The 20,277-nt window shown below is 31.3% G+C and overlaps 1 protein-coding gene and 1 pseudogene across 1 annotated transcript; one reads left to right on the top strand and one right to left on the bottom strand.

Moving 5' to 3' along the window:
* LOC140797983 (putative germin-like protein 2-1) lies at window positions 1–650 on the bottom strand (annotated as a pseudogene).
* Window positions 651–7,386: 6,736 nt separating this feature from the next.
* On the top strand, window positions 7,387–11,069 carry LOC140798028 (70 kDa peptidyl-prolyl isomerase-like). Its single transcript, XM_073151748.1, has 12 exons — window positions 7,387–7,672; window positions 7,799–7,885; window positions 8,560–8,820; window positions 8,913–8,987; window positions 9,064–9,144; window positions 9,225–9,419; window positions 9,506–9,595; window positions 9,686–9,861; window positions 9,954–10,076; window positions 10,177–10,451; window positions 10,539–10,659; window positions 10,761–11,069. Exons 1-12 carry the CDS (start codon window positions 7,489–7,491, stop codon window positions 10,812–10,814), a joined length of 1,722 nt encoding a protein of 573 aa, XP_073007849.1. The 5' UTR covers window positions 7,387–7,488; the 3' UTR covers window positions 10,815–11,069.
* Window positions 11,070–20,277: the final 9,208 nt, after the last annotated feature.

Genomic DNA, 20,277 nt, shown 5'->3' on the forward strand with positions numbered 1-20,277 from the left:
CTAGAATTGAGCTTGAATCCGATCGATTACGTTCTTGCCAACGTGAAAGGCTTTGGCAAGAATATCATCAAAGATGAGCGGTGTCGACCCAAAGACTGCATCTGAAACAGTAATCACGCTAGGGTTCTGGCTGCTTAGAGCAACTATGGCCACGGCATTGCAGGTACCATAGTTGCACTGAAAGTGAATGAGACCTTGGGGGAAGACGAAGACATCGCCCTTGTTAAGGACCTTGGAGAAGAGCTTGTTCTCTTGGTTTGCCTGGTTCGAGGTGACAAAGCCAACGTAAAGCGAGCCTTCTAAAACTGTAAGTATCTCAGTCGGATGTGAGGAGGGTTGAGACCAAAGGGAGCAAAGTCTACTCGAGCAATAGAGATGCCCAATGTGTTCAGACCTCCAAGTTGGTTGACGTTAACTGCCGTGACATTAGACCCAACTTTGTTCGCCGTATTCCCAAGCTTGTCGAGACCGGAGAAGAATAAATCTTCGGCCATGGCGTTCTAAGGGTCCTTGCAGGCAAAACCATTTACAAACACTTGCGACGTCTTGTCTACGACGCAGAAGTCCTGCAGCTGGCTAGGATCAGACACAAGTGTTTGAGAAGAGGCCAAAACCAAGAGAGCAAGGAGGAAGATGGAGGCAGCAGCCATGTCCTCTCTTATCTTTCTCTAGCTAATTGAGAACAAGGAAGTATATGTTTGTTGCTGCTAATCGAGTTGATGGTGGAATAAGCCGGGGAGGATTGACTTATATAGAGGAAGGAAGTAATAAGGTGGTTGTTCGACTTAGGCTTAATAATGTTACTCTTGTTAAAACTCAAATAGAGGTTGATGGCCCCTGTATTAATTGGCTTAGATTAAGTCCTTTGAAGTGTGTGTAAACATTTAAGTGACAGAATGTTTGAAGTGGTCATCATAATCATCATACTTGATATTTTGGACGAATTTTATGCATATATGTTTTAATATTCCATACTTATTAGATGGAAAAAATTTCAACCAACACCCTTTATTTTAGTAGTTTTGTGATTAATTACTATCTGTCTTTGAACTATTTGTAATTTCACCTTTTCTTTTTGCCTATAATATCTAGCACACCCTTAGTTAACCTAATCAATCTATAACGAAATGGTATCTAACAAGGAATATTTTGTTAGGGCATTAAGTTTACCTTTTATAATATCAAAAGTACACTTATCTTTATTCTTTATATATATATTCCATTAATTTCCAAAATATCATTTTCTAGAGTACCACCCAAACTCCTTCAAGAACTTTTCTCAGGGGTATTTTGGTAAATTTGGATAATATATGGTTGTGTAATAAAGTGTCTTAGGTGTAATTTTGCAATTTTATTTACAGAGTTAAGTAAATTATAACTTAGAGTTAAAAACTAATTCGTTAACAGTAGCGTATGATATGAAAATTATAAACAGAAACAAGGAGTAAGATTATAAGTAAATCAATGAGAAGAGTGTGAGTCACCAAATTACTAAAACATAGGGTGTTATTTAAAACTTTCTCTATCACTTCCTGACTTGCAACTAGACCTGATCAAACCCGGCCGTACTCGGAAGTCTGCCCGTTCGGCGTACCTATTGTGCTACAATGAAAACCAACGGAAAATGCGTTTGTACCGTTGTACAATACTCTTTCTTAGCCCACCTCTCCTATTGCAGATTAGCACGGCATGTACAATACTATCTTTACTGTTTAAATTGTTTTTAATATATTACTTTTTTTAAAAAGAGGGAAGAAGAGAAATATTTTTAAAAAATGTTAATGGTAAAAATATTCTAAAAATAGCTAAAAAAATTCTAAAAATTAGCAAAATAAGACCTCCATTTTTTTAACATTTACCCTTTTAACAGAAATAAACAACTAGTTTATAGGAGCCCAACCTGGCCCAGGCCAGCCCGATCTCTCATGGGCGGACGGGCAGTAATGGGCTAGACTATTCTAGCCTGGCCCGATCCCAACCCAGCTCGAACAAAGTGGCTAGCTCAATTGGCTCAATAGGCCCGACCCGAACCCAGCTCGGCCCACTCGATGATCACGTCTACTTATGACCATAGTTATTAGAATCGGACCGGACCAGATGGTTGGACTAGTGAACCGACCACCAAACCGATTTAGTTTTGTTATCAGGCCGAATAAATAATCGACCTGGTAAAAACTGACAAACCCAGCGATTGAACTAGTGACCCATGGAATTCGGTTATTTTTTGGCGAACCGACTAGGTCAAGTATTTTTGCAAAATTACCCAATCATTCTTAATATTTTATTATTTTATTCTATATCCAAATGTTATTTTAGTCCTAAAATTTTGAAAATATTTAGTTGATAACATATTTGTGTTATTGAATTAGTTTTTTTTGTGTTCATCTAAAGCTCATATTTACATGTATATTGCTCAAAATACATAGTTTTTGTATGTATACATTTTAAAATTCTTATTTTTTTGCATGAATATTCTTTGGAGTAAATTTCTATTAAACTTTGAATAATTTAAATGTAAAAAGATAAAAATATTTTTATTTTAGTTTTCAAGTATTTCTCTTAGCTAATTATATTTTATCTTTTTTATTAAATAACTTGATTTGAAAAGTAATAATGAGAGTATATATATAAACAACATACATTTTGAGGTATATACATACAATTGTACTACTTTTATAGATATTTTTTTTATTTTTAGAATTATGTAGAACTATCTATATATTATTTAAATATTTTTAAAAAACTAGCAATTCGTCCTCTGATCAGGTCAATGTCCGGTTCAGTTCGAGTTATGATGACTATGCTTGCAACTGTAATTGAAATATCTTAATGGAACTCTAATGTTAACTTATTTGCTTCACATTGGGCCTTACATCACATTAGACTAGAGTTTGGAAGTCCCATTGGTTGAGTTTGGATCAACAAAGACTCTTGTTTTAGATTCATATTTCAAACTTTCTCAGGATATTCATTAAATCCAGCGTTCACATATGGATATGTAGTCTTAGAAAAATTTCAACCCATAATCCACAATACTCAAATATATAATCAGATTGGCTCAGATTTCATCTTTAAATTGATCCTTTTTCATCCCTACTACAAGTATCCCATGTCCCATTGTCCCCTAACAAGTGGGACTTTTGCTAGGTTTAATTAGGTTAATTATTTATTCTATGTAAGCTAATCAATACATAAGAATGTACTCAATGACATTATTGTTAATATATGAGATTTTCGCATTATAAGTGTAGAAGTATAAGATGAGAAGGAATTGTGTGTTAATTTATTATTATTAGAGAATAATTTGAAAAAACAAATTGACTTCCCATGAGAGCATCTCAAATTGGGCTCTGAAACTCTACATTTGGAGCCCAGTTAAGCTTTAATTGGGCTTTAAATTTAGAGCCCGCTGTAGTGGGGCTCCAAATCTGAAGCCTAACCAATGGATTTGGAGCCCAACTCCAAATCACTGCTCAATATTTTAAAATTCTAATTTTATCTTATAAAAGCTTAATTTAATAATTTAAATTCCGCTTGTATCATTTATTTAATTATTTAATTGTTTAAATTGAGTATATAATTAGTTTCACAAATTGGTTTATAATAAAAATAGTATTGTTGAAAATGTCTCGTTAAGATCTTTAAAATAAGTCTAATATTAAGTTATTTTTAAGTTATTTGAAATTATACAATAAATATTTTTTCTTATTTGTTATTTAAAATCGGAGTCAACAAAATTATTCGGATTATAACTCAAAATTATCTTCCAATTAATACATCAAACATAAAATATGTTAAATAATTTCAATGCATTAAGGAATGACATATAATATTTAGTTCGATACTTATTTTGTGTAATATAATTTTAATTATTTTAATTAAAAAAATTAGTAACTTAAAATTACTTTTCAAACTATTAATATTAGTTTTATTTTAAAAATCTCAAATGAAAGTTTTTCTAAACATATATTTTTTATTAAAAAATAATAATATTAAAAGAACCTACTAATTAATTTAAAATATAATATAGAGTCCAGTGCAGTGGAGTGCATCGAGCTCTTGGTTTTATGTTTAGAGCCCAAAGGCTTCCCATTGAAGATGCTAGTGTTTGATTGTTGAAAAGTGGAAAAAAAAATACTCACTTTTAAAAAAAAAAATTTGCTTTTAATATTTGGTTGCAAAAATAAATTAAAAAAGTGATTCTTTTTAGATTTCTTTTTGACTTTTTTTTTTGAAAAAAGAGAGTCACTTTAGTGAAGCTAGTCACTTCATTAAATTTCACTTCTAGAAACCAAACACATCTTAATTATTAGATATTATAAACATATATTCTTCATAAATACTTCCATGAATGCTCATGTCTAAGTTATTAAGATCTAATAATGACATTAATTATTATATTAAATTATTGAGCTAGTCCTAGCTAGAAACAAAGACTTACAATGTGACATGACATTAGACCATTGTAACTGTGAATTTGTGATGATATTGAATTCCAAAAGAGGCTATAATATGCAAATCATGACGGTTGTAAGACTTTAAAAATTATATTGGTTTGTGGAATCCTACGAAAAGAAAAGAAATAAAACACTAGAGTATGAAAATTCTATTAATGGTTGTCGAATGCTAGCATTAAGTAATATAGCTTATGCCAAAATATAATAAAATTTAAAGAAAAATGATAATTTTTTCTTTAACTATATCATAATCGGTCTAAATTTGCATCTTCTACTTTTAAAAGTACTATGGAACAAGAACCAAGTTTTATTAGATTTTATTTGTAATTTTATTTATTTATTTATTCAATTTATTATAAAAGAGCATGATGTAAATATAACAATATTATGTCTCTTTGAAATAATAGATAATTTGAGTGTTACATCAACGAATCCTCCTTCCCTTATTAGATATCATAATATATAAAAGTTTTTTTTTAGTCACTCTAATCTAAAGCAATATATTATAACACATTTATTGTCACTCTTTGCATTTTAGAAATTCTTAAAGGCCAATAAAACTTTTTAATTCCACGAGAAACCATTTTTGAGCTGCAAGGCCCAAGTGTCAATAATGTCTCGTTAGAGCAACCTAAGCATAATAATAATTATACTCAAAAACTTTAATAAGGAAAAAAACGAGATTACCTTTAGAGCATAAAAATGGCTATGTCCACTATACCGAGCAACTCAATTAGCAGCTCTATTATACTATTTATAGAGCATATAAATAGTTCCTATCAGATTTTATAGTTATTTAGTATTGCTATGATATTAACATTGATTCTTATGCTAAAAGTTTTATTTGAGTTATAGTATGAATTATCTCTAAAATATATTATTATGAGTACATATTTATTCCTGTTTAATGCTCTGTTTGTCTATCTTATCATATGTGTGTACGTGTCATGTGAGAACATAAGAGTGCACGTTACACGTGGCTAATGAACAAATGTTACAAAACTAAACTAGACAAAGATAATTGAACTAGCCCTCCCAAGAAATGGGCTATAATAAATTCAATTCATACACATAGAGCACTATGATTGAAAATTCACTACATTTGAAAAAAAAAAACTCCTTCAAGGATTTTGTACAATCCAATTATTGAGCTACAGTAGGTATTTATTGAAAAAACTCCTAAACATAAAGGTAATTCAGTGTATTATTATAAAAATAGAAAATGTGAAATTAGACTGTTCATAAAATAATTCAAAAAGACTATCATTTTCTTTTAAATTTGACTGAGTTTTCACACAAGCTACATGACTTGATGGCATTCCACAACTATTAGTAGAATTTTCATACTTTACTTTGTTCCTTTTCACTTTTCTAGAATTCCACAAACCAATACAAATTTTAGCGTCTTACAACCGTTATAATTTGCGTACCATTTTTCTCTCCTTTTTTGAAATTCTACGTCATTACAAATTCACACTAACAAAAGTTTATAATAATTTCAATGTCATGTCGTACTCTTAAGTTTTTATTTCTAGTTAGGACCAACTTAACAATTTAGTGTGATGATCAATATCATTACTAAACCTTGACCACTTAGACATGATCATTTATGAAAGTATTTATAAATGATATACATAATATGATATTTAGTAGTTATGATATGTTTGATTGCTAAAAAATAAAATTTAATCAAATAACTGACTTTAGTGAAGTGACTCTCATCCTTAAAAAAAAGAAGTTAAAAATATATAAACTCTTAAAAAAAATATAAAATGTTTGTTAATATTTTATTATGATTATAGGATTTGAACTAAAAAATAATTAGAACACAATAAAATAAATTTAGTTCTGTTATAAAAAAATTATAATTCACACCCTTTTATATAAATATTTATATTTTGGCTTATATTTTGTTTTCTTAGAGTTAACTTTAATTAAACAACACTTTACTAAATAAAAAATATAATATTAATTTTACAAATGAAAAACTAAAATACCAAAATTACTTCCACTTCAATATCTGGTTTCCTTTTATTTTTACCTTAACCTAAAAAGATTTAGTCACTGTTATTAATACTATTTATAGTTACATAATTTAATTTATTTACATGGCAATTATTTATTAAGAAAATTAACCTGAAAGTATTTTAGAGACATTAAAAAGTAAAAAATAAATAATAAATAATAAATATCTATACGGTACTTTGTTAGGTAGTAAATTATAATAAAGAAAAAAAATAATATTTTTGATAGAATTTTTTTAAGAGAAAAAGAAGGGGAAAATAAAATTTACACCTTTCCTCCTATGCCAAAATTCGAAGAGCTTTTATACGACAGACATTAATTTTTATATATAACACCTTGCTTTATAACGTAATTGTAGTTTACTCCTATATTTTTATTATTTACAAATCAAACTCTCTTATTTAGCAAATATATATAGAAAATAACTTGGGTTAGATTTTAACTAACACCGTTATAATATTCCGTTAAGTAGAGATATTTTATTTAAAAATAACTAAAATGCCCTTGGTAAGAGTTGGTTAAAAGTATTTTTATAATTTTCTTATTTGGTTAAATTAACTCAGAGATTTAGTTAAGTTTAACTAACCGATCTAATGACTAAGTGTGCTTAAATTATAGGGATCAATTTATAAATATTAAAAATGTAAGGTGTAAAGATGTTATATACAAATTTATATTGTAAGGTGTAAGGATGTTATATATAAATTTCTATTTGAAACTAAAGGAGGCTAACTAAGGGGATAAAATATATTTTCTAAAATAAATGAATAGAAAAGAAGAAAAAAAAAATGAGCGTACCTTCTCCTTCTCTCTGGAAGCATCCTTGCCCTTTGAATTCCCCGCTCTCTCTCCAACCCGCTGAGAACCCTCTAGAACCCAACTCTCACTCTATATAAATCACTCGAAATCCTCTCCTCTTCTCGCCTTCGAGATCATTCCGCATTGTTCTCTTTTGACAACCCTTTGCTCGATTCCTTTCTTCTCGCATTCGACTTCTCTCTAAGAAATGGAGGACGACTTCGAATTCGGAGCGGGTGAGGAGATGAACGAGGACCCGATGGATATCCCCGACGACAACCCAAACCTTAAGGTTGGGGAAGAGAAGGAGATCGGGGAGAAGGGCCTCAAGAAGAAGCTCGTCAAGGAGGGAGATGGGTGGGAAACCCCCGAGGTCGGCGACGAAGTCGAAGGTATCGTGATCGCTTTAGCAAAAATTTCACCGTTTTAAGAGAATTGGCGACTTGGGTGTCTCTTATGTTGGTGTAATTATGAGGTTTTTATGAGAAAATTTTGATCCTGGTGGGATTGGATTGCAGTGCATTACACTGGGACGCTGCTTGATGGGACCAAGTTTGATTCCAGCCGTGATCGTGGGACGCCATTCAAATTTAAGCTTGGTCAAGGTGGGCTTCTTCTCTTTTACTTTCATTACTAGATAGATAAGTTTATTCTGAACAGAAGTGCCATTTCTTTCTGTAGATTTATAGAACTCTTTGATCTAGTAAGTTACACGGATTTCGTTGTTCTGTGTAGATGACTTATAGGATCCATTCTAAAAAATGTGCTGGGAAATCCACTGTGCTTGATAGTGTTAAAGACCTTTTTAATGCTTATATTTTGAACTGTCTAACATATTGAATTTAGATACTTAGAAAGCGAGTGGTAGCAGATCATTAGAATTATCACCGGAGCTGCTGTGGTAGTGTGCTCTCTCTCTCTCTCTCTCTCTCTCTTTTCTGGTTTAAATTAAGGCTCCCACATTGAATCAAGTTTAACGGAGTTATCACAATGAAATATGAGGAATTACAGGAGACAACTTAGTAAGAAAGTGGACACCAGAGAATATGTTCTTCACTAGTATACTTATTGAGATTGGAAGAAATAGCAAACTACAGGGAATGTAGATAAGTGTATGTTGAATTTGATCTGGATTTTCTTTTTGGTACTTATAGCCATCAAGAGTCATCTTCTAAAATTATTTATCTGTTGGTTGAGTTTCTTTCGTGATGTTGTTCAAGTATATTGGATATACTATATACGTTCTTAATTAAATTTTTTTTTGTGTTGCTCCATTTAGGCCAAGTAATAAAAGGGTGGGATCAGGGAATTAAGACTATGAAGAAAGGCGAGAATGCTATTTTCACCATTCCGCCAGAACTCGCTTATGGGGAATCTGGTTCTCCTCCTAACATTCCTCCCAATTCCACGTTGCAATTCGATGTTGAGCTGCTCTCCTGGGCAAGTGTCAAAGACATATGCAAAGACGGAGGTATCATCAAAAAGATATTGATTGAAGGAGAGAAATGGGACAATCCAAAGGACCGTGATGAAGTTCTTGGTATGGTATTTTTCTACGCAGATTTAGTATGTTGAAATTTGGTCATTCTGATGCCCAGGACCATGAGTAACATTTCTTGATCTTTTATGCAGTTAAATATGAAGCCAGGCTTGAGGATGGAACTGTTGTTTCTAAATCTGATGGTGTGGAGTTCACTGTGAAGGATGGTTGGTATCTTTGTAAAGTTTCTCTCTTTTGATTGGAAAATTTACTCCTCCTAACAGTAGTGTTTTTCTGGTCTAGGATTCTTCTGTTCCGCGCTATCAAGAGCTGTGAAAACAATGAAGAAGGGTGAAAAAGTTCTGCTCACTGTCAAACCACAATGTGAGTATTGGAAAAGATGCAAATGTTATCTGTACTAATTAGATGTAATTCCTGTCGCTAATACCCTTTTCAATCGGCAGATGCATTTGGCGAGAATGGTAGGTTGGAATCTGGTGATGAGGGTGCTGTGCCTCCTAATGCCACACTCCATGTTGAGCTAGAACTAGTCTCTTGGAAGACAGTTACAGAGGTTGGCGAAGAAAAGAAAATCCTGAAGAAGATTCTAAAAGAAGGAGAAGGGTATGAACGGCCCAATGAGGGAGCTACTGTGAAAGGTCTGTTACTACCTTTACATTCTACACTTGTATTTGTTGTTGGCTAGTTCTGGAGGTTCTAATGCTCTCATTTTCTGTGTTAACAGTGAAATTCATTGGAAAGCTGGAGGACGGAACTGTCTTTGTAAAGAAAGGCCATGATGCAGAGGAGCCGTTTGAGTTCAAAACTGATGAAGGTACAAATTGCATAACACACTACTATTGGAGCTTTTTATTGTCCCTATTGTCAGTATTATTGAATGAATGGCATGTACTGTGGTGATCAGAGCAAGTTATTGAAGGATTGGATCAAGCTGTGGTTACGATGAAGAAGGGCGAAGTTGCCTTGCTGACAATACCACCTGAACATGCTTTTGGGCCCAGTGAATCAAAGCAGGACTTGGTTGTGATTCCACCTAATTCTACTGTGTATTATGAGGTGGAGATGATATCCTTTGTGAAGGTAAATCCTGTTGCACATTCTGGTGTTATACTATTCCAGAGCATGCTTTTTTTGAGATGCTGAGTAGTAAATCGCTTGTTTTATTGCTTTAGGAAAAGGAATCATGGGATATGAACAACACCGAAAAAATCGAAGCAGCTGGGAAGAAGAAAGAGGAAGGAAATGCATGGTTTAAATTGGGTAAATATGCCAAGGCATCTAAGAGATATGAAAAGGTAAAGTAGCCGTGGATAAATTCTTCTATAGTTTGCCGTTGATGTTTATAAGCCTTTGCATGATGTTAATTTGGATCTTTTATATATGCTCAATGATCAGGCGGCGAAATATATCGACTATGATAGTTCCTTCAGCGAGGAGGAGAAGAAACAATCCAAGGCACTGAAAATTACTTGCAATCTCAACAATGCAGCCTGCAAACTGAAACTTAAAGACTACAAGCAGGCAGAGAAACTTTGCGGCAAGGTATTAGAGATTGAAAGCTCAAATGTGAAAGCTCTATACAGGAGGGCACAAGCATACATACAGCAAGCTGATCTGGATTTGGCAGAGATGGACATTAAAAAGGCATTAGAAATTGATCCTGACAACAGGTAATTGGTGGTTTCTTATGGACATATCCCTTATATTTGTTCCACAACTTTTGCAATATTATCTCACTAACCTTCATTTTTCCTCAGGGATGTGAAGCTTGAATATAAACTGTTGAAGGAGAAGGTCAAAGAATACAACAAGAAGGATGCGAAATTCTACGGCAATATGTTTGCAAAGTGGAGTAAATTAGAACATATGGAGGCAAATGTAATGCCCAATTCCTTGTCTAATCTGTTATGTTGATAGTTGAAATTGGTCTTATTTCTTTGTTTCTCTTTGTTGACCAATAATTTCTTTCAAAATTGCAGAAGGGTGTTGCAAAGCAAGAGGTGGAGCCTATGACAATTGACAGTGCTGCATAGTGTCTTGTTACCAGTCAGCAATAGCTAATGTGTCTTCTCTCTTTCTCAGTTGTTGCTAGTATATAATATTGAGCCAATTTATGGTTGTAAATTTTAGTGTTAGCTATGGAATTTTACTACATGAAGGGGTGCTCATTTGAATTAGGAAAGCTGTCTGAGATTTATGCTTAAGACAGCTTTATTAAGACAAATATGTACCTTGAAACTGAGGAACTTAAATGGAAAAGAGGTCTTAATTAGCACCTGTTACCATAATCTGAAGTATTTTCTGTTGACATGTCAATTGCTATCCAGTTTTTATTTTTTATTTTTTGCTATTTTAATTCTTCTTCTATTTTTTTATACGTTTAATTTATTTTAAAACTTAAATATAAGACTAGATGTATTTAAAAATCGCTAACCTAGTGGTCAATGATAGGAATAGAGACTTTATGGAAATTTTAAATTCTCTAAAAGTCGTACATAATTATTAGAACAAATTTCAATATAAATTATTTTTTAATTAAACTGGCTTCTAAATATAAATTGCAGATCCTCTAAGGATCAACGACTTATATTTAGAATTCACTAACTAGATAAGCAGTCTCCAAATACACTTAATAAGTTTTAAAGTATACTGTGGGCTAGCTTGGTTAAAAACTCTTTTTTGAGAAGCATAAATAAAAGGTATGGTTGCAAATAAAGAACGTATAGAAATTTAACGACTTTGAACAGACCAGTGTGCTAATGGTAATGTTTGGTATATATGGTTGGTGGGTTAGGTGAGATGTACATGTTCATGAAATATATATATATATATATATATATAACTGGAATATATTAATTAATTATGCATGCAGGTCAATATCAATTTATAACGCCGGGAATATAGCATGCAAAGTTGTATATTTGTTGAGACATGAAGCAAGTTGATGAGATCTGCATGCATGCAGAAAATAATTATAGATGGAGCACTCATTTAATATATACAAAGATGTTAATTAAATATATTTATATATCTAAAACGATTTTGTCCTCCAGATTCACTGTTCCATACCCACCAACTATATCATTAATTTTACCCCCTGAATTATTACCATTTTTCATAATAATCTCTTGAATTTTTTTTCGTATGCAATAATCCTCTAAACTATAAAAAATACCTCACTTGATTACAAGTTTAAGGGGTTATTATAAACACAAAAAAAAGTTCAAGGAATTATTAGTAGAAAAAGATGATATTTCCGGAGGTAAAAAAATAATTATCCCTAAGTTAAATTAACTATATATGTAAAATAATTATAATAGATTTGAATAAGTTTTCTAAAGTTAAGGTAAAACTAAAAGGTGAATCAAATCTTAAGATCAAAATATAGGTATTTTAATTTTTTTAGTTTTATAACTAATATAAAATATTTTTATTTTGGTAGCTGTTATTAGGTGAAAATTAACTGTCATTTTTTAAGCTATTAAAAAATATATATAAGAGCCAAGTGGTAAATATCTATAGAGAAAAATATGAATGATAATAAAAGTAAATTATACAGTGTTTTCCATTATTTTTTTAGAAAAATTATATTTCAGATTTGGCCTCACTATCCTAACATTTTTATAGTTGTATATATCTAAAGCACTATTAAATTATTATTATTATTTTTTTTTTTGTGGAGAATAGTGAAACAGATGGCTATTTTTTTAATACAAAATAGAAAAATCTCAACTCATATCCAACAAAACTTTGATATGAAATCATATCGGGTCGGATTCTATCTTACCCATTTCCATCCCTACCTCATATCATCTTTTGAACTATTTTCTTGGAACCAACTTTTTGGCCCAAGGCCCAACCAAACACAAAACCTAGATTTAGATTTAGGTTTGATCTAGACCCAAGTCAAACCCCATCAATTTGTATCTCAAGTTGGTATTTACTATAATTTCATGCATTGATATTAGGGTTTGGATAATCGCCATGAAGGAAGAATCTAGACTTTTACATTATTAACTAAATGCATTTAAACAATGTCACGCTAATCATATGATCAAGGTACGAGGAATGTAGGATGTTAATATAAAGCACGAACAACGCATCGATCATGCGTATCCGATAATTTTGATCGCGTTTAGAAGAAAATATGGGGAGGATAGGATTGAGCGAGTCTGATTAGAGTTAATAGACTGAGATTGATCGATATATTAGTGCGTATCCGACAACTTGCTCAGGCTGATCCACATAGGGTCGGTCGGGTCGGCTCACACTGAGTATCAAATTATTTATGTTTTGATTCTCGATCTTCAAATCTAAAAATTTGATCATAATTAGCTTAAACCTATTTAAGGTCTTTGGCTATGTATTGGCTTTCAATATTAGGTCAAAATTTGCTATTTTTAATAGGCAAATTTGCATATAGCACCCTACTTTTTAATGGAATTATAGTCTACACTCTATATTTTTACTATTTACAAATCAAGCCCTATAATTTAGCGAATATGTGTAGAAAATATCATCGCACTTATCTCTAAAATAACTAAAATGTCCTTAGTTTTTCAAGGTATTTTTATACTTTTTTAATAAGTTAATTTGACCCAGAGGTTAAGTTAAGTTTAACTAACAGATATAACAGCAGAATATTTTTTTAGAACATATTAGCTAAATTATAAATTTTAATTAATAAATAGTAAAAAAAAATATAGAATGTAAATTATAATTTTGTTAAAATACAGAGTGTTATATGTAAATTTTTCTAAACAAAAAAATAAGATAACTTAATATCTCTAAAGTAGGTGGGATAAAAGAAGCCACGCTGGTTAAAAAGAGTGGTGGCCAAGCAAGAGGTCACAACTTCACTACCTTTAAAAAGTTAATGTTATTATTATTATTAATATTATTGGGAAGCATCGTTAAGAAAGAGAAAAGAAATAGCAAAGTTATCTTTGAGATATTATTATAGAGTAGAGGAATAAGATAATGTAACAAAGGTAGGTAATGTGACAGATTAATTTAGAAAGACAAAAAGGAAACAAGTAGAGGACAAAGTGGAAATGAAATCATTGAATCCTGCTACTCTTATTATATGCACACACTTTGGGTTGGTAGGGGATTTATTTAGTGGTGCCAATGCGGATTGGTTCTGCTCAGGAGGTGATTAGAATGACACAAGTTATTTGAATTATATATATATATATATATGCTTATTTCTATTTTAAATTTGTTTTCGAGTAATAAATAGATTATTTGGGTTATAAATGACTTGACGGGTCAGATCACAAATGGGTTGAGGTAATAAACATGAAGACGGTATGTTTTATAACCGTGTTTGATAGGTTAATTTGTTTTATAACCGTGATTTTTATGGGTTCATGGTTATATTTTCTTTGCTTTGCCTTGCTGTTAGGTTTGGGGTATTGTAGACATTCTTTTCCTTTCTGTTGTTTTTAAATGGGTGATTTTCAATTTTCCTACCATTGGAGATTGATTCTAGGGCTAAATCTTAGACTGCCGAATTGATAGAATCTGTATACTAATTCGAAACGTTTTGCTCTTGTGAACTTGGCAGAGCTGCCCTCTCGAGTTTGATGCTTTACTTCAATTGTAGCGTTGTCTATTATAACCTAAGTATAAGACTTCTATCCTTCCTCTTTTTTGTGTATCAAGTTATATCATTATAATTTCTTTTTAGTGTGAATGAATTGCTCTAGCTTAAGTGCTTTTCCATAACATAAAATAAAATAAAATAAAAGTATCCTCTCCAACCACTCTAAAGAAGTGGCAAGTGTCTGAAATCCAGAGGCACTCAGCCATATTAAAAGCAACATAAGGAAGGGAAAAAAAAAAGGGGCATCCTTTTAACATTTCAATCATTGGATGCCATACCATGCCATGTTATCCAACCCAATGCATGGGAGGGATTTATCTATAGATTTAATGAGACATGATATCTTATAAATACATCTTTGGATCTTTGAATGGAAGTGCTGGAATTAATAAGTGCATGCCCATGATATACCACTAAGAGCTTTGCAGAATGAGGGCAGAAGGAGAGGAGGGATAGAAGAGTTGTGAAGGAGTGGGCTACCAGTTCTTCTCTGCTATCTTATAAATACATGGATATAATATATACACTGGAGAGAAAGAGATCCTGACTTCCTGACCATGCATATATACTAATTATATTTAAGTTATCTAATGTTTCAATTTTTAAAAGTGGTAAATACCTAATAAATACATAGAATTTTCTTTTTGTTATTCTGATCTTTAATTTAAGGAGTCGTAATTTTGGATCTATCGATAAGCATCAACGGTTCGGACCTGCAAATTATGAATTATTACTATATATAATTGGTTCTTACAGGCCTCATGTGTTATTTAATTATGACTATTAGTAAGTGCAAGATGAGTTAGTATGTATAAAATAGACAATAGGAGAAAATAATTGTCTTTTAATGTTAGTTTATATGAGGGAGAATAAGAAGTAAATGGCTTATTGCATCCTAATAAGAAAGTCAATGTCAAATTTTGATTTCTTTTTCTTGTTCAAACATTGGGTGGTACTATATTACTACTATCGATGGTATTGACTAATTTTTATAAGAGAAAGTTAATTAGTAAGCCACTAATCATTTTAATAATCAAAATTATTGAACCAAGTCAAGGGAATGACATGTCCTACTTCTTAACCTTAACCTTAAGCCCTATGGAAAATTTGACAATTATCTATAGGGATAATTACACTTAAGAAACCTTTGAACCATGATCTATTTTATTGGGACATTAAACTCATTAACTATGGTCAATATACTGTTAATTATATAAAACCTTTGAAACTAAGTGTTTCAGGGTTCAAATTTAACTCTCACTTCGAACAAATGTCATGTAATCAATTTAGATTCTCTAAGAATCATCTTATCTTACCGTCATTGTAGAGAAAAAGAAGGAGAAAATCTATCGTTTAATGTTTCATATTAGGAAAGCGAAAAATATTAGATAGCTAAGGAGGTCAAAATGTAGTAAAAATTAAACAAGATGATCTATGTGACACATAACTACTTTACAAATATTCTATAATCTATATAGACGTGGCATCATTCTGAAACTTTAATAATGATGATTGTAATCTAAGATAAACTATATAAATTGCCACATCATTCTATTCTATTCAGGAATAACTCACTTTTTACCCCTGAATTATGTTGACCTCTTAAACTTTTATTTCATATAATAATCCTCTAAACCATCAGAAATATCTTATTTGACCATTTTTATTAGAGGATTATTATATACTAAAAATAAAAATTTAGGGAGCCATTATATACAAAAAAAAATTGATAGAAAATTATGATAATTCGGAGAGTGAAAAGAAAATTATCCGTTCTATTTATAAAATATTTGTAAAGATTTTGTAAGCGCATCACTACTACATTTATTATAAACCATAATAAGAACTTCTACTATTCATAAACTTCTCCTCTGACAATTAGATTCATTGTAGAAGGTTTTGCATGCCCATGGCATTCAAGAAGCATGTGTTCTTTGTCATTTGGCCATCCCTTAGATTGCATTCTAAATTTATTGCCCTCTATGTTGTTTGACTACTCTTCCTTCTTCTTATCATTTCACACCTATGTCTTTATGCCTCTTCTTCTTTTTTTTTTCTTTTTTTTTACTTATTTTTTATTCAGTGAGATGGCATGCCATACCGATCACCATAAATTTATCGTATGGATGCGGAAATGGGCATTAGATGACCCTGATAACATAGATAACAGATCAGCAATTCATATCTAGCACGGGCATTTAATACCGTACATGATATATGATAGATAACAGAATATATAGTCAGAATGTGTAGTCTATCATACTGTAATACTCGAAGTTAGGAAATAAAGATGATGTTATGAGATTTGAACGCACGATCTCTAGAAAAAATAGCTCCGAATGATTGACCCAAAAAGTAGCTTATGTTGTTAGTTAACAAACTAATCATATATATCATCATGTTTAATACTTTTATTCGTGGAATTGCACCTTAATGCATGATAATTGTGTTAGGTGTAAAAGACAGTGCTAATCTAAGTTTATTATGACATTCTTATCATATTAAAATGTTAGAATCTTTACAAACATTACTCATCCTCTCTTTGATTGCTAATTATATCTGCACTTGTTGCAAGCTAGAGAAACAAATAAATCCCTTAACACATAATGCAGAGAAGAGAGACCAAAAGTACATCAAGATCATTAAGAATTAGTATTTGAATTATGGGAGCATGTTTTTAATTTCTTGAGTGACATTCTTGCATGAATGAATGATCAAATCAATCAAAGATACATTGAGTTTTCTGAATTGAATGAATTATTTGGTACATATATGATGGGTATTTAGAACAGGTTACTTGTAGTGGATCACAAGCCACTAATGCAATGCCATGTTGGTTAATGACCTTAAATTGTTTTGGTATTATGTCTGTAGATGTACCAATATTACATTGTTTTCTTAATCATTATAGTCTAATTATTATTGTCTCCCTAGCCAATCATAGCTAATACATTAGTGAAAGTAATCATTAATTACTTGTACAAATGGGTCAAGTTGGGTGGCTTACAAGAGCTCAAGCATTGTCACTCAATTAACCACAAATCTTTTCATTTGGTTGAAGTCAAGTCTGATTCAATTCCTAATTGGGTTGGTATTCAACATTTGAAATGCATATGTATGTCAAAAATAATGAATCAAAAGTATGTTATGATACTAATTATTGAAAATTTTAGGTTAATCCTAATCTAGAAGATAATGCGGTCAATCAATAAGACAAATAACTAGAAATAGAGAATAAAGCAAACATAAATAATTTTTACGTCGTAAACTCCAAACCTAAGTAATAACTACAAATCATATTCACTTGGATTAAATTAACTACTAATAACGTATAAATACAAGAACATATTTAAATGGTTTGATTCCCGGACTTGATTATTAAACTGGTTGTATTTTTTTTTTTTTTTTTTAACCTATTTAACTCGAATTAGTCTATCTAAATTAAACCCAACTACGGTCTGAGTAACTCAAATATGACTGAAATAATTCGTTTATGATCTAAATAAATTATTTATGATGTGTTTAATTTTATTTATAAAATTGAAATAACATGTGTTTATTTGAACTTAACTCGATCGAAACCCTACCCTACTGTACTTCTAACCGTTACCGGTATATAGTATATCGCCCCCTGTAATTATTATAATTTTTCATATGTACTCCCTAAGCTTTTTTTTACCACATAAACTCTCGACCTAAAAAAAATTTTACTATTCTTATTTTAGCTCACGAGTCTAAGTGGATAATAAAAAAGTTTAGAAAATATATGTAAAAGAACAGAGATAGTTCATGGTTAAGTGTAATTATTTGGTTTATTTTTTTTTAGGGTTTCGAGATGGATTACTTGAACCAGACCGAGTCCGGATTAAGGGGGGAAGAGGAGAGAAAGAACTAATTGCAATCATTGACCCGGGCATGGAGGAATCCTTTTATTTATTTATTTATATACTTTTAATCACCTTAATCCTCCCTTTATTTGAATAATTAACAACTAGTATTACATGATAAATTATTAAATTAAGGTCTTGATTCTCCCAATGCTCCTCTCTCTTTCTTTGACCCAATGATTGAGAGAGGTAAAATTTCTTGGAAATCTAACCCTATGTTTACCTTGCTTTCCTAAGTATCATTTTAAAAATAATTTCAAGAGATTGTGTTTGAATAATTAATAGATACAATAACTATGAAAGATGAATATTCCTCCACTTGCATGTGAGTAGCAACTACTAGCTATCTATGGGTTGAGAAGCACCAAATGAATAACTATGGGGAGTTGAATAACATTGTGGTAGGTGATAGCAAGCCCCATTGATCCACAAGGTGCTCAAAAATAGGCTTTGGATTTTAAAATCTAGGGCAAATTTCAAAATCACCATATTAGTTTTATGTGTTTTGGCATAATTTTTAAATTACAACTACAAGTTTCGCCATAAGCAAGCTGCTAAATGTCCAAAGTGCCCTCTACCATCCTTAAATCACGCTACTTTTTATAGGATAGTTAGGTCTTTTTATGTTCTTAATTAATAACCGACTAACGACTGCGGTTAGGATTGTAAGTATAAGTTTGAAAAAAGTAAATTAAAATCAGGCAAAATCAGAGAAGCTAAATTATAATCTACTATTGTAATATTTTTTTTTCTCTTTCATACCACTAAAAATCAAAATTTTAAAATTAATAAATACTGGAGTTAATGTTTAGTGATTTCTACTAGAGTGTTATATGCGTGTGTAAAAAAAAAAACTCTAATAGTTGGGTCTAAGTGGAGTTATCCCTTAAATGAATTCAATAAGATTATTATAAGAATATTTTATTTGGGTTTGATCATCTTGACTTAAACTAGACATGGCCAACCTACTTTGCTCACACTTAATGCTACAAAAACTAGAAGAAATCTATATATATATATATATATATATATATAAAACCTTCTAGTCAATGTTAAATAGATATCTTATAAACAAAAGATATTTCTTTAGAAAAAAGTGATAAAGTAAAGTTCTAACCATAAAAGGTCCAATAATGTAAGGAAAACTATTACAAATTCTGAAGAACTATTAGATTACACTAGAAATTGAAAGAATGAAATTAAAAAAGCATGTAGAATGACAAAATGGGAAGCCTAATAAGTGATGTTTGGTGCAAGACCAACATTGCCTAGTGAAGGATGTAGTCCAATGTGCTTACATTTTGGTGTTGTGTCCTTGAAGTTTGGAACTTTAAAATATACTTAATTTATTAAAAATTGCAAACTAGAAGAATTCTATATTAGAAAACTATGTTAAATATTTGAAAGGAAAATAATCTAAAGTGTTTAGGGCCATTGAATGTCTACTACATTCACAAATAGGTCACCTCTCCAAATTAGAAGCCTAATGAGTCATAAATCTACGCATCTTGCACTGCGATATTTATACTTACTAGAAAATTTGAATCTAAGATCTGGACTTCAAAGCTCCCATCTTTTGCTACTAAGATGCTAATGGGGGTGGTATTGTAATTTTCACAAAATTATCAAAAAAAATATCATCACTTATAAAATTAATAAAGAGTAAATAGTCGTCATCTTTTCATATATAGACGAGGGAGGATTCAGTGTGGGCTCTGTTGGATGTGCACCACAACGTCAGCGCGCGATTAAAGTGAGTGCGATCATGATCATCGAATACAAATGATCGATATATTGATGTGCATCCTACCGTCTACGGAACCAACCGGTACGAAATCTATTTTACACTAATACCCTTGGCTGGTAGGAAAAAGTTTGTTTGGGGGCTTCACCTCCCCCCTTAGGTTTGTGGGACATTTTTGACCCTAACCATTGCTCTAACTACAAATAGACACACTCTCTCCACTATTTAAGCAACAGTTGTAATAACTTTAAAAAGAA

The sequence above is a fragment of the Typha latifolia genome, chromosome 11, assembly GCF_019914945.1.
Source record: "Typha latifolia isolate L0001 chromosome 11, TyphaL0001v2, whole genome shotgun sequence".
NCBI classification, from domain to species: Eukaryota; Viridiplantae; Streptophyta; class Magnoliopsida; order Poales; family Typhaceae; genus Typha; species Typha latifolia.